At 30.2% G+C, this 15,202-nt stretch overlaps 2 protein-coding genes across 4 annotated transcripts; both read left to right on the top strand.

Moving 5' to 3' along the window:
* Window positions 1–483: 483 nt before the first annotated feature.
* Window positions 484–3,609, top strand: LOC120091381 (laccase-17-like). Its single transcript, XM_039049382.1, has 6 exons — window positions 484–714; window positions 800–951; window positions 1,029–1,273; window positions 1,353–1,481; window positions 1,720–2,397; window positions 3,005–3,609. The coding sequence occupies exons 1-6, from the start codon at window positions 544–546 to the stop codon at window positions 3,418–3,420; spliced, it is 1,791 nt and encodes a 596-aa protein (XP_038905310.1). The 5' UTR covers window positions 484–543; the 3' UTR covers window positions 3,421–3,609.
* Window positions 3,610–11,262: 7,653 nt separating this feature from the next.
* On the top strand, window positions 11,263–14,625 carry LOC120092154 (probable protein S-acyltransferase 16). Of its 3 annotated transcripts, none has more exons than XR_005485926.1 (7): window positions 11,263–11,768; window positions 12,300–12,392; window positions 12,479–12,580; window positions 13,126–13,203; window positions 13,318–13,416; window positions 13,489–13,604; window positions 14,016–14,625. XR_005485926.1 is itself a non-coding variant. In XM_039050377.1 (7 exons), the coding sequence occupies exons 1-7, from the start codon at window positions 11,496–11,498 to the stop codon at window positions 14,121–14,123; spliced, it is 849 nt and encodes a 282-aa protein (XP_038906305.1). In that variant the 5' UTR covers window positions 11,270–11,495; the 3' UTR covers window positions 14,124–14,625. The 3 variants fall into 3 exon arrangements, 2 of the variants coding, with proteins under 2 accessions (XP_038906307.1, XP_038906305.1); XM_039050377.1 differs by having other exon boundaries at window positions 11,270–11,768; window positions 13,509–13,604; XM_039050379.1 differs by lacking the exon at window positions 12,479–12,580 and having other exon boundaries at window positions 11,267–11,768; window positions 13,509–13,604.
* The last annotated feature ends 577 nt before the right edge of the window (window positions 14,626–15,202 follow it).

The raw sequence follows: 15,202 nt of genomic DNA, 5'->3' as shown, positions 1-15,202 counted from the left end.
GGTTGAAGCCTTTCTGCCTCATACCCCTATTTCCCCTTCCCTCAAACCTCTATTTTTATTCATTATGCTTATATCACAAAACTTCCCTAACATTCTTTTTTCTACTCTAAGAATTGAAATTCTTCAATACTTCTATCATTTTTATTTCTTATATATATTTTAATGAGTCCTAAAATTAATACATGAAGTAAGTTTCTTGTTGTTTTTTTGCCAAAAAAAAAAAAGGAATGAAATGGAGAATGATCAAAACTATTGATTTTAGAATGACGGATATCTTAGGATGAAAATATTTGTTTTACCTTTTTTTTCCATATGGACATCAAGTAGCTGATTAAAACAAGTAATGTCTTAAAGTAAATGTAAAATGGGTTTAGTTTAAACAAAGACTTCAATTTCACTCTAAAACAAAACTCTAGCAGCAACTACAAGTTGATGTTGAGAAACTCATAAAACACACAAGATAACAAATATGTTGTTAAATTCACCTAATTAACCAAACCAAACCCACCAATTGATTTCCTCCCTATAAAAACATCTCATTTTATGTCATTCTTTTCATCCCCAAACACAACTCTAAGTCAGAATCGAGAAGGAAAAAAAATGGCCTTTATCTCTCAAAAAGCCATCTTTTTCTTTGCCTTCTTTGTTAATATTCTTCTCTGTTTACTTCCATACATAGCCAATGCAGGAATCACCAGGCACTACAAGTTTCAAGTGAGCTTCATTCTTCACCCTTTGACATTCCCAAAAACATTACACAACTATAATTCTTGTGATCATTTGTCAAAATTTGTTGCAGATACAATTGCAGAATGTAACAAGGCTCTGCCAAACAAAGACCATCGTAACCGTTAACGGGCAGTTTCCAGGGCCGAGAATCATCGCTAGGGAAGGCGACCGCCTCATAATCAAAGTCGTCAATCACGTCCAAAACAATATATCCCTACATTGGTACGATCATACCGAGTCCCAAATAGTTTAAGCTAATAGATTGTGGTACCTGTAGTAATTTTGTATTGTTAACAAAGGCACGGAGTGCGGCAGCTACGGAGCGGATGGGCGGATGGGCCAGCGTACGTGACGCAATGTCCAATCCAAACAGGGCAGAGCTATGTGTATAACTTCACGGTGAAAGGGCAGAGAGGGACATTGTTTTGGCATGCTCATATCTCATGGCTAAGATCAACAGTGTATGGTCCAATAATCATTCTCCCAAAAGCCCATCAGCCTTACCCTTTTCCTCAGCCTTTTAAAGAAGTTCACATCATATTTGGTAAGAAAATCTGTTTGAAAATTTGAAGGACTTTTGTTTATTGGGTAAGTTAAAAGTTGGAAGAGATTTGATTATGCAGGGGAGTGGTGGAAGGCTGATACAGAGGCTGTCATAAACCAAGCCATGCAAAATGGTGGTGCTCCGAATATTTCTGATGCTTTTACCTTTAATGGCCTCCCTGGTCCTTCGTATAATTGCTCTGCTCAAGGTACTTCACATTCATGCTTAACTTCTCTTTTTCTATTACTTTCCCAATTTTAAAATAATTATGACGTGGATTTTATTTTTCATTTTTTTAAAATTATTTTTAATTGTTGATAAACTTAATTTTTTTAAAAAAAAAAAATAAATAATTAAATAAATAAAGAGAACTATATGGTAATCCATTTTTCCCGAAGCAAAGGGGATGGTTTTAATTTGCAAAATTGAAATGTGGTGGATTGCAGATACCTTCAAGCTCAAGGTAAAACCAGCCAAATCCTATTTAGTCCGATTGATCAATGCCGCACTCAACGACGAGCTTTTCTTCAGCATCGCCAACCACACCCTCACCGTTGTCGAAGCCGATGCCGTTTACGTCAAGCCCTTCAAAACCGACACCGTTTTGATCTCTCCAGGACAGACCATGAACGTACTACTCCACACCAAATCCAATGCTCCCAATGCCACATTCCTCATCGCCGCCCGCCCCTACGCCACCGCACCCGCCGCCTTCGACAACACCACCGTCACCGGCCTCCTCCAATACGAACCCACAAAATCTCTGCTGAAGAGCAACAACAAGCTCCCTCTTCTCAAACCGGTCCTTCCCCGGTTCAACGACACGAGTTTTTCGATCAAATTTAATGCGAAGATTCGGAGTTTGGCGAATTCGAAATTTCCGGCCAAATTACCGACGAGGGTTGATCGGAGATTCTTTTTCACGGTGGGTTTGGGGTTGCTGCCGTGCTGGAGGAACCGATCCTGTCAAGGCCCGAATAATACGAGGCTGTCGGCGTCGATTAATAATGTCACGTTCGTTCAGCCAAACACAGCTCTTCTACAAGCACATTTTTTTAACAAATCTAACGGCGTTTACACCACTGATTTTCCGGCCAATCCGCCGATCAAATTCAACTACACAGGTACGCGATATAATCTATCTGTTAAAATTTAGGAATCCATTAAATTCTATTGAAATTTAGCATTATTAGAAATGTATTGATTTGGTTAAATTACAAATTTAATTTCTAGATTTTAAAGTCATTTAACTCTAAAAAAATATATATATATCTAAGACTCAATTTAATAATCATTTTAATCTTTAGTTTTGCCTTCTTGAAAATCAAGCTTGTAATCAATTTATCACTTGAATCAATACATTTTTATATCTTCTTTTTCAATTCTCCTTAATATTTTTAAAAGTCAAATTAAAATTTAAAAATAAAAAATAATTTTTAAATTTGATTCCATTATATTCCTTTTAACAAAAATAAAAACCATAATTAAAAAATTGAGAAGAAACCAACGTACATTTTTAAAATAAAATTATTATCAAATAAATTCCAAGTTCGAACTACGGAATTTAAAGACTAGATTTATAATTTTAAAAACGACAGACCAACTAAACACAAATCAAATTTATAATTGAACTTATTGATTTAACACTTAATTAGTATCTCTTGGACAGTTTTGTAAATTGCATAGCTATTTTTACCTAAAATAAAATATCTTACTTGGTGGCTGGTGCAGGCACGCCGCCGAAGAACTTGATGGTCAGTAGCGGAACAAAGGTGGCGGTGCTACCGTACAACACCGCCGTGGAATTGGTAATGCAGGACACGAGCATCGTGACGGCAGAGAGCCACCCTCTCCACCTGCACGGCTTCAATTTCTTCGTGGTGGGTCAAGGCATCGGAAATTTCGACCCGAACAAAGACCCGGCCAGATTCAACCTCGCTGATCCGGCGGAGAGGAACACCATCGGGGTCCCGTCCGGCGGCTGGGTGGCGATCCGGTTCGTCGCTGATAATCCAGGGGCTTGGTTTATGCACTGCCACTTGGAAGTTCATACCAGCTGGGGATTGAAAATGGCCTGGATTGTACAGGACGGAAAACGCCCCAATCAGAAGCTTCCGCCGCCGCCTTCCGATCTGCCCAAATGCTAAATGTTCGTTCGTTCGTTTTTTCTTTTCTCAGAGACATTCCCGAAGGGAAAATCGGAAGATTTCTGACTTACTCTTTGTCGTTAATTAGCCCTGAAAGTTCATCCTTTTGAATTGAGCAAATTGAAATTTATTGTTAATTTTGATTCATCCACATAAGTAATGAGAATTTTGCTCCACTCTCCCATTCTATCTTCATCCCCGTATTTTCTTTTATATATATATATATATATTAAAAAATATATCCTCAAACTTTGAGAAATGTACTAGTTAATGGATTTCATAAATTTTTATAAGTCCATCAATTTAGACAATTTATTATGATTATTTAAAAATTATTAATTAATTCTCAAACACGTGTAAACTTTAATCATTGGTTTTACAAATTTGATGATTATGGTAAATACATGAACAATTTTCAAAAGAAATTTTCTCTAATGAGTCATTTAATTTAAGGTTTTATAGATGCAATGAGAATAAAATATTTGAAAATCAAAGATGACCGTGTTTGTTTGTACATGGAAAATTTAAATTTATGAAAAAAAATTGTGTTTGTATTTAATTTGTAAAATTAAGTATGACAATCTTATATAATTGTAATAGATTAAGTAGTTAAAAATAAATATTATTCAATATATTGATAAAAGTTAATTAATTAAAAATTGTGATAATTTTAATTATAAATATTTAAAAATTGAGTAATTTATAATTAAAATTAGCTAGTTAGTATATTAAATGAATATCGTATTAATGATAATATAATTCTTAATCTTAAATTCAATGTTAGTAATTTTAAGTTTAATTAAATAAAAAAAAAAATAAACTTGTCATATAAAAAGTTTAATTAAATAATACCAAAAAAATTGTCATATAAAAAGTGAAAAATGAGATAAAAATATGATAGGATAATAATAATACTAAAAAAGTTTTATATGTTTAATTGGAAATATCAAATTAAAATTAATTTCAATAAATAATTGCTTGATTATAAAAAATGTAATAAATTATTATTGTTGAATATAAAATTTTGTACTAACTAAATTGAGTTAATCCTAATTTACTAAATAAATATATTTAAGATATTGTTATTTAATTAATTATTTATTTATTAAAAAAATAATTACATTCATTTAATAAATTGTAATTGTAAAAATAAGTTAAGTAAGTATTTTAATAGATTATTATTAATTTATTAAAATTTATATTTATATTATTTTTGTTAAATTAATATTAATTAATTATGTAATTAACTATTCAATATAAAATTATATAAAAGATGAAAAACAAATGGAGAAGGGAAAAGAGAAAACCCACATTCTTGAAAATGAATAGAAAATCTTTATCAAAATGAGAATGTTTGAAAATAAGCTAAGTAAAATATTGAAAACGATGAAAAAAACATGAATACAATCCTTAAGAGTCTAAATCAATTCACTTAAAAAAAAGTCTACATGTTAATTGATACAATTATAAATTTCGCATAAGATTTTTTCAAATAATGAAACGTCAAATAATGAAACGTCGTAGAAAGTGTAAATTGATACATTTACGAAAATTTATTGTTTAATTAATTTGAGGTTCAAATTGATAAACTTTAAAGTATTTTTATATCTTCTTATTTAGAACCACTAGTTTCATAACACATGCTTTTGCACGTGGTTGGTAACGTTTAAAATAATTACATTAAGAACATATAAACAAGCTAGTAAGTTGACTTATATATATAAAAAAATGTAAATTATTAAAATTAAAATGTTGTGTTTTTTTTTTCTTATTCGAATTACTTGCCCCATTATTGCGCTTTTGGTTTTTATATTTTTAAATGTTTAAGTTTGTTTTTACACATACCTAAATTAATATATAATCATATTATGTTTTTAGAACAACCTTAATACCTAAATTAAACTATATATTTTAAAATAACTCATATTAAAAACGATAAAATGGTGACATCTTTTACACAATTTGATTGATCAAAAGATTATATGTCAATCTTTTTAAATTTTCACTTTATATTTAACTTTGTTTTTTCTTTTAGCAGAGGTTTTCATCCGGTTGAAAAAAGTAAAATAATATTTTATATAACTGTAGCTAATATTTAATCTTAAACTACCCTTTCAATTATATACTTCAGCCATTTAATACTTTAAAAAAAGAAAAAAAATGAAGAACTGAAAAATAAAATCAAGTTATAATAATACAAATGTTGGGATATGGTAATCATTTTTTTTTTTTTTTTTTGTCTAACATCTAATCCTACAAACTTCTGAAACTATTTAATTAAAAAAAAATCTTCAACCAATTTTTAGTAGATAATTGGCCTAATTAATGGTTATTAGTAAAAGTGAGGGGCTGAAATTTTTTAGGGCATATATTAGTAAATAATATAAGAAAAGATAAATAGGTAGAAACTAAATCCAGAAGATCTTAACGATTCTTTTCCTCTTTCAAGCATCTTTCAATATATGTTTTTTTAATTTATATATATATATAAAAATGTGTATGGTCCAATCTATTTCGCATGGACTACAAATAAATCAACAATTCACACTAAAAATAAAATTTTAAAAATTAGGTGGTATGGGAATGAGTTTTTATATTTAGATACCATGCATAGAAATAAACCAAATTTTAAATAATAAAAATGGAGAAAACAAATTGGTAAAAGTTATGTATTCATTATATGACATCAAATGAATTTTATTTAGGTGAGTTGTTATATTTACTTCAGATAAAATAAATATGATAGATATCATGAAATCTATGAAAAATCAAATATTTATATACACATCAATTGAATTAAAAATAGAAAAAAAAAACCGAGTAAAACAAATTATATGGGATCACATGTGAAATGATCATCTTTTTCAAGACTATTTGATCTTTATTTGTTTCATTCCTACATCTTTCTCTCCCTACACTCTTTTTTCATCTTCAAGCAAAATAACCAAACAAACAAAAATAAATGAGTTATTAAAATCAATGAACCAGTAAATAAACTCCTCAAATCAATTAAGATTTTTTTTTAGTGAGTGGGATATTAAAGAGAATTTCTACTTAACCTTGAAGTTACGAATATCTACATATTTATTTGTAGGGGTGTTTATGGGTTGAGTCGGGTTGAGTTGAAAGATTTTTTAGACCCAAACCAATTGTTCGGATTGTAAAATTTTTTAACCCAACCTATTATTAAAAAATGAACTCAATCCAACCTAACTATAAAATATTTTGGTTGAGTTGGTTCGGGTTAATCGGATCATTTATTTAAAATTTTGTTCTAAAAAAAGCTTAATGTAACCCAACCCAACTATGAAATATTTGGGTTGGATTGGGTTGATTCGGGTTAATCTAATCATTTATTTAAAAATTTGTTCTAAAAAAACAAAACGTAGATATGTAAAAATCTAATTTAATTATTTCCATATATTGAATTAAGATTAACAACTCAATTTCAATTTATACAGTGAAATTTTTCTTTCTAAAGTGCAAAGAAACTAATTTTGAGAGTTGTTGAAGAATAAATTATTCAAAAAAATATTGAAATTAAATAAAATTAAAATCAATATATTTATAAATAATTGTGTTATAAGTAATAAAAAAACATATTTTAAAGTTAATAATAAATTCGGGTTGGTTTGGGTTATATTAGATGAACCTATGAATCAACCAAACCCATAAATTTTTTATTTATTTGAACTTAACCCAACCCAGATGAGTTGATAACTCAATTCAAACCTCACGGGTTGGGTTGGGTTGATTGATTTTTTCGGGTCAGGTTTTTTTAACACCCCTAACCCTGTCATTTCATAAATAACGTATCTTGTCATAGAAGTTTTAAATGAAAAAGATTTGAAGATAAAGTAGATATTTTTAAAAAATTGAAAGACAAAGAGGAAAGTTAACAATTCTCTCCTATTGTCCCTTTTAATATAAAGTATAGATTTGTCGTAGATTAAAAAAATGGAGGAAACTTTATCTCCATGTTATATTCTTTAATTATTATACCTATGCATTTTTAATTAGAAGAGTTAGGACCCTCGAATTTTCTAAATTATTAAAATGGAACCATAATTACTCTACAAAAGAGAAAAAAAAATAAATCAGTAGTAACAAAATCATACAAAATAACTTCACTCTCAAAATAGAGAAGTGGTTGTAATAAAATTGTGAACTATATAAATATGGTTTTAGACCACATTATGAAATTGTTTAATATTGTGGGGCCTATACTATAGTTTTAGAACCCTATCCTACTTATTTGTAACTAGGTTTTTTTTCTTTATTATTATAATTGTTTTTTAATATTTTTTTTTTTTACTATTGTCACTTGGTCGGGATTATACAAATGTAATAGTCTACTTTGGTATATTATAATTTATAAAATTAGACCTAATCTATTATATTCCTGGTCTATGATTCAATCTCCACACGTAAAAAATGAAAATAGGCCTAATTTATATTTTTCATATAACTAAAATATTGAGAATAATTCTTTTTTGTCTATAAGTTTTCGTTCTAGTTTTTATTTAGTTTTAGATTTCAAAATGTTACACAATTAGTCTTTATGTTTTGAGTTTTATTTTAATTTTATCCCTAAATTTCAAAATGTTACATTTTTATCTTTGAGATTTGAGTTTTATTTCAATTAGTCCCGATTTTCAAGATTTTACAATTTTTACCTTAATTTTTCATTAAATACTCACTTTCAATCGTTGATGTTAATCTCCATTAATTAATTAAAAATAATTATGCTGAAATTTAAATTTAATCTTAAATGTGATAAAAATTAGTGAAATTTAATTAATTATAATACATTTAAGGATTTTTAATTTGTTGACATAAAATACCTGAAAATTGAGTATTTCATGGAAAAATCGAAGTTAAAATTATAAATCTTGAAACATATTAATCAAATTGAAGCAAAACTCAAATGTCAATAATAAAATTGTAACATTTAAAAATTTTAGAACTAAATTGAAACCAAACTCAAAACTCAAAAAATTAAATGCGTAACATTTTAAAATATAATAGATTCAAAATCTCAAAACAAAAATATATTTTTACCTAAAATATTACTAAATTCAAAGTTTCAACATCCATGATAGTTTTTCAACCAATACAGCTTTTTCCAACGAATTTATGAAGTCAAAGATATTTGTTTCATTTATTTTATAAAATCCAAGAAAATAGACTAAAATGTCAACGCCATTTCCCCTTTTTCTTTTCTCATTTCCATTATTAAATCTCTATCTCCCAACAACAACAATAATAGAAGACCATATTTGCTGATTTTAACCAATTCAGTTCTACTATTACATATTAAAATATTGTAGTCTTCTAATGTAAAGTATAAGATAAAGAGACAGTTAAACAATTTTTTAACAGCCATGTTTTAAACCACCTAAGCTGAATTTAATTAATCAAGGTTACATTATCGATTAAGAAATACAAGGATCAAATCTCCACTCTCACCTATTGAACTAAGAAAAAATTAAAATATAATTCTCATCTTTATATTTTTAGTTTCGTTTTATTTTAGTATGCGTTCTTTCTATTATCTAATTTTAGTCTTTGTGCTTTCAATAAATTTTCAAGTTGATCTATGCGTTTAGTTTATTTGTTGGATTTTTTTCAAAAAAAAAAAAAACCATCAGTATATTCCATTATAAAATTTTAAAAGTTATTTACATGGTCTTTTAAATGAAATTTATTATGATTATATAACAAAATTCAGTAAAAAGTTATTTTTTAAAGACTAAATTTAAGATTCATTACTTGATCTAAATTGGATCATTCAAAGTACAAATATTAGAATAGAATTAATATTAAAGTATATGAAATAAAATGATATTTTAATTAAAAAAATACCTTTTAAAATTAGTGTAAACCTATCCACATCAAGAAAAACTTTACTCTCGTCTGTTTATAGTCAATGGTTAAATTGTGAACCTCCTAAAGATTTTGTAGCGTTTTAGTTCCATTTTGCTTTAGTTTTTTTACATTTAAAAATATATATATATTTGCAAAAAAAAAAAAAAAAAAAATCCATTAGTTTTTAACATATTAGTATGCAGTTTCTTCATTTTATCTAAACTTTTTTAAATGTTTTTTTCCCCTTAAATTGCTAAACATAATAATTTTGGTGTTTATGTTTTTGCTATTTTGTTGTCAATCCTAACTTAGCACACTACAAAATAAACTTGATATGGACTTGAATCTTTATAAACAAAAATATAAAATTTAAATATTTAAGAATTGAAATAAAAAAAATATATTTATTTGTTAAATTTCAGTAATTAAAATAAATTTGGCACTCAAATGAGAAGTTTGGAAAAAAATTAGGAAACATTGGGACAAAAAGTTGTTATTATACTTATAGTTTATTATAATTGAATTATAATAGTATGCGTTGGAGATGTAAATTATTTTACCTGAAGAGTAAATACGGTAGCAAGTAATAAAAAAATGATGAATATAAAATAGTAAAAAAAAATTTGTTTAGCTTGAGAGCAAACTCTGAAGCAAGGAATAAAAAAAATGATGAAAGTAAAATAGTAAAAACTTTAGCAAGTGAGAGTTTTAAAATAATGTTTGATTATAACTAATTGGGAAATACAAAATAGTATTTACGACAATTTTCTCTTTTTCGGTTTTTGAGTAAACTAATACAAGTGGTTTAGAATTTTCAATTTTGAGATTTTGATCACTTCAAAATTTTGATAGATGAAAATTTGTTTTTCCCACAATTCCAATGAAAATTCTTGAAATTTCAAGAAAAGTTCGAGAAATTTAGAAATTTCGTGAATATTTCGACTTCCATCCTTTCGACGAAATCTCAAGATTTGGATGAAATTTAGAGAAACTTCACCATTTTGAGAAAAATTGTATTTTTTAATTAACTACGTTAGCTTAATTTAAGTTTTTTCAGTTTTACGATTCTAGTTACACACAAGTCTATAGTTTCACACGTCAATGTCATTTTCAATAAATAATTAAGTTTTTTATTATTATTTTTTAATTTACAACTTTTCTTAGTTCTTAGCTTTGTTTTCTGACTTTCATCTCAAAATATTTTTAAAATTTTATATTATTTTTTAATAATTTTCATTTCCTTTATAAATTTATACTCTCATAAATTTTACAGATATAATTACAATATACATCTAAATGTTGTCTTATTTCATAGAAATTATGATTAAAAATGGTCAATTATAGTCTAATTAAGCTATTTCAATAACTAATCATAACAATTTCTATCAATATCCATAATGGATATGAATATTTTCGTAAATTTGGGACATTATATTTCAAACCTTGAATACAATCAAAGTAACATTTTTTTCATTTGAGAAAAATATGACTAAGTAGTTAATAGTCGAAAGATATTAGTAGAGATGTCCACGGAGCAGGGGGGTCGGGATGCCATTCTCCATCCTTGTCTCACTCTCCGAAATTTTCCACGGAGATCGGAGCGGAGTTTGCCCGCAGGGATTTGTGGAGATCGGGTTCCTCACGGAGAATTTTTGCCCATTTTTTTTATAAAAAAAGTCAACTAATTGAGATTGGAGCGGAGGTGGGAACGGAAAATACATTCCCCGTCTTCGTTCCCATTTAGTTCACAAGATTTTTTTCTCGCTTACCTCCTATTTCTTGCTTAATTGCGAAATTCCGTCCCATGAAAAAACTGAACATTTCTAGATATTAGTAGATTACATTTCTAGATATTCGTATTTAAATATTATGAAGTGGTATGGTTAGTTTGAAATGAAAGGGAAAAGAAATATAAATATTTTGAGAAATGGAAATATGAAATAATGATACGCAACGCAATAAGCTTCTAAACCAATTAATTTACTGTTGAGTACACACCTAAAAGAGGAACGCTTTCGTTAAAGGAACAATGAACCAAAGCCCAAATTCGTAAAATGCAAGCCACCGGTGCCGTTCACTTTTCTACATTTAAGCCTCCTTCCTTTCCTTCTTAACATCCCCATTTCTTACCGGAATAATTCCCCTAACCCGCCGGAGCCGCCGGAGCCCTGCCGCCGGTGTGTCTCCTTCACCCGCTTCCCTATAAGATGAAGCGGGGCTTTACCTTTTCTCCTCCTGTCACCGTCGTCGTCTTGGCAATCTCATTTATCTACTTCTCCACCCTCTTCGTCTTCATCGACCGCTGGTTCGGCCTTATGTCCTCGCCTGGAATTATGAACGCCATCGTCTTCACCGCCGTCGCTCTCATGTGCATCACCAATTACGCCCTCGCTATCTTTACGGATCCCGGTCGGGTCCCTTCGACCTACATGCCTGACATCGAGGATTCCGAAAACCCTATTCACGAGATCAAGCGTAAGGTACCCAATGCTCGGTGTTGTTTTTTAATTGCTTTTGCTTTCTTTTATTTGGTAATTACGATCTCTCACGGAGTTGAAGCCATTTGATTTATGGTAATAAGAGTCCTTTAAACAACGGCGATGTAGATCTTATTCCCTTGATCTCATTCTGAACCAGCTTTGGAATTGAAGTTGAAAAGTCTTAGTTAGTCCCGTGGGTTTTTTTCTCAGCTATAGCGAATTGATAATTCGATCCTCCCTTTTTCCTGTTTCTAGCTGAATGTTGTTGTATTTCTATTCGTGTTGACTAATCAGTTGCTATCTTGTTGGATAGTGAGGAACCGACGTATGAATAGGAAACTTCTATGAGACTTCTTGATCTGCCATTATATAAAGGCGGACCGATTCGTACAACCCGATTAGCATTTATGAGATTCATTTCCATAATAACAGAACTAATTGTTGAAGGAAATTTGATTGAATCTTTGATAATGTGTTTGCTTTCATTATAATAAGCCATGAAGAATTTGTACCGCGTCGATTCTATTGCAGGGAGGTGACCTGAGATACTGCCAAAAGTGTTCTCAATACAAGCCTCCTCGTGCACATCATTGTCGAGTTTGCAAAAGATGCATTTTGCGAATGGTATGTATTGTCTTTCTTTATATAGTACCTTACCGCTTAAAATCTTATGCAGATATTGTGCTAAAGATTGTTTATAAACTGTAAAGGACCACCATTGCATTTGGATAAATAATTGCGTCGGCCATGAAAACTATAAGGTGTTCTTCGTGTTTGTCGTGTACGCTGTAGTTGCATGTATCTACTCCCTGGTAAGTCATTTGATGCAATGTGATTTGGACTCTCTATTTACAGTCTATTAGCTTATTTACTCATGATTCTTTCTTTGTTTCTTTCCTTGTATTTTACTTATTGAAGTAGTTGCCAGTGTTTTAGAAAGCCCTCTTTGGGTGCATGCCTAGGCCCAAGGCGCATGTCTGGCGCCTTGCCTTGGAAAGGCGAGGCTCACAAAATAAGGCGCGCCTTTTGTGAAGCCCCAAGGCTCAAAGCCCTGGGCCTTGGGACTTTTTTATCATTTTTAAAAAATAGTAATACTTAAGGGGTTTCATTCTTTATTAACTAAAATAATCAAGTTAACTAAGTCTAAATGCAAAATTTCTTGTGATTGGAAGATATATGTATATTTTTAATATTTTTATATATTGCACCTCACAAAAAAAAGCCTACGCCTTTTTGTGCTCCTTGCACCTAAGCTCCAGAGGGTCATTATGCCTTGGGCATTTAAAAACACTGGTAGTTGCTTACAGGCATCCTCCTTGATTTTAATTTTTTGTAAAATTGTTTGTTGAATCTTCAGGTATTACTCCTTGGCAGTCTTACAATTGATCCTCTTAAGGATGAGCAGCAAGTTGGAGGCCCTTTTAGGACTGTTTATGTAAAATACATACTGCATCCTTCTTTTTTTTCTTTTTTATTTCCACTTTTGATGCTTGTTTCTCTTTTATCGGTCCTTGGTTTAAATTAGTTATGCTTATTGTCACTGATACAGATTGTTGCTGGGCTGTTGCTATTCCCTCTAAGTATGGCTTTGACTGTTCTTTTAGGTTGGCACATTTACCTCATTTTGCACAACAAGACTACAATAGAGGTTAGTTTCTAAGGGTTCTGTTTCTTGTCAGTTTATTTGTCAGTGAATTGCTAATTCAGGCAGATTTACCAGGCATTTTATTTGCTTTTTAGTATCACGAAGGTGTAAGAGCTATGTGGCTTGCGGAGAAAGGTGGGAACGTGTATTCACATCCATATGATCTTGGTGCCTTCGAGAATCTTACGACGGTACTTATTATAGTTTGTTTCCCTTCCTCTTTTTTGCCTGGTTTTTAGGTGAGAGAAACCATTGATGCTATAAAAAGGACTTAGGATCATATATACTCAAGGCTTATTCATGTCTATGGTTGATCATAAAGTGTGGAAAATGTTATGTTGAATCTGCATAATGACTTAATTGTCGGCTTTCTTTTTGTTGCATTTGGACATGGCATTTATTAGACTGTACAACCTAGAATGCATTCGTCCATTGTCAGGTAGCTTTCATGGACATGAAATTCAAACAGACGCTGCATAAATGCAGTGCTAGCTGATCACCTTGTACCGTTTGTAATTCTGGTTTTTGTAACCCATAGCTGGGTGTTGGACTGCCCAGTCTTATCTGTATGCTATCTCAGCTGCTCTATCTCATTACTACAGATTCTTGGCCCAAATATTTTCAGCTGGATATGCCCCACGTCGAGACATAAAGGCTCTGGTCTTCGTTTCCGAACAGCTTACGACAAATCTATTAGTGCATCATTGTGAAAGGAAAGTTTCGTTTCTACCCACGACATTTGTTTAAGAACAACAAGCTATGCACCTCTGGATGACCATCAAGGATTCATATTTACTGAGCTCTATAGCAGAGTGATGGTTCTTTGGAGAACCCAAATCTCAAACAGCATTCTAACTGTTGAATAGATATGTGACTTCTGTGACTTGTTGGAGAGTTTCTGAGATTGTCTACTACAACCTTTTCCTTGACGACATCAAGAGCTCAGCGAAACTGTTTCGGGTATAAATTTATCCTTTCCTGTTTGTTTTAGAAAATCCATCTGAAGTTAGGGTCTGCAAAACGAAGCAGTTTATAGGTTAATGTAGAAAAAGAGAGATCCCAGATGTGGCCGGGTGTTTGTGTACATGAGTTCATTCGTCATGCTAACAAATTGTTTTGTGTAGTTGTAGCTCTGTAACTTGTAACAACAAAAAAATGAAGGTAAATTGCAATTAAGATATAATATAATCTTTTTTCCCCTTTGAAAGACTATATACTGCTTGAGTTTTACTTGTTTCTCCATCTATGCTTCTTTGTGTATCATCTTAAAAGTTGATGATTTAGGTCCGTTTGGTAACAATTTTGTCTCTTGTTTTTGTTTTTTAAAATTAAGCCTATGGTCATTATTTCCACCACCAAATTTCTTCTTTTGTTATCTACTTTTTACCAATGGTTTAAAAAACAAGCCAAATTTTGATAAGTAACTTTCAAAAAGTTGTTTTTGTTTTTGAAATTTGGGTAAAAATTCAACAATTGTACTTAAAAAAGATGCAAATCATTGTAAGACATGTGGATGAAATAAGCTTAATTTTCGAAAACAAAAACAAAAAATTAAATGAGTACCAAATAGAGCTTAATGTTTTAGATTTTTTCCTTTGAAAAGAAAAAATAGTTTGCATAGAAGTAATTGGTAGATCATTAGAATCAAATTTATTCGTTTCCTCAGGAATGAATGACTAAATCAATAAATTATGAAACTTCTATAAACAGATTACTCAAAACAAAGTTAAGTACTTCAAACTAAAAGAACTCTGTTCGAGTTAAGCACGAAAATGCCAATAATAATAAT

Source organism: Benincasa hispida, chromosome 11 (assembly GCF_009727055.1).
Source record: "Benincasa hispida cultivar B227 chromosome 11, ASM972705v1, whole genome shotgun sequence".
Taxonomy (NCBI): Eukaryota; Viridiplantae; Streptophyta; class Magnoliopsida; order Cucurbitales; family Cucurbitaceae; genus Benincasa; species Benincasa hispida.
This window is presented reverse-complemented; position numbering and strand designations above follow the sequence as displayed.

Bases quoted from the DNA above. Each gene is read 5' to 3' on its own strand.
- LOC120092154 (XM_039050377.1), top strand. From the start codon at position 11,496: ATGAAGCGGGGCTTTACCTTTTCTCCTCCTGTCACCGTCGTCGTCTTG. The intron at 11,769-12,299 runs GTACCCAATGCT...ATTCTATTGCAG, and splicing joins TTCACGAGATCAAGCGTAAG to GGAGGTGACCTGAGATACTG. The intron at 13,417-13,508 runs GTTAGTTTCTAA...TTTGCTTTTTAG, and splicing joins ACAACAAGACTACAATAGAG to TATCACGAAGGTGTAAGAGC.
- LOC120091381 (XM_039049382.1), top strand. From the start codon at position 544: ATGTCATTCTTTTCATCCCCAAACACAACTCTAAGTCAGAATCGAGAA. The intron at 715-799 runs GTGAGCTTCATT...AATTTGTTGCAG, and splicing joins CCAGGCACTACAAGTTTCAA to ATACAATTGCAGAATGTAAC. The intron at 952-1,028 runs GTACGATCATAC...TTGTTAACAAAG, and splicing joins AACAATATATCCCTACATTG to GCACGGAGTGCGGCAGCTAC.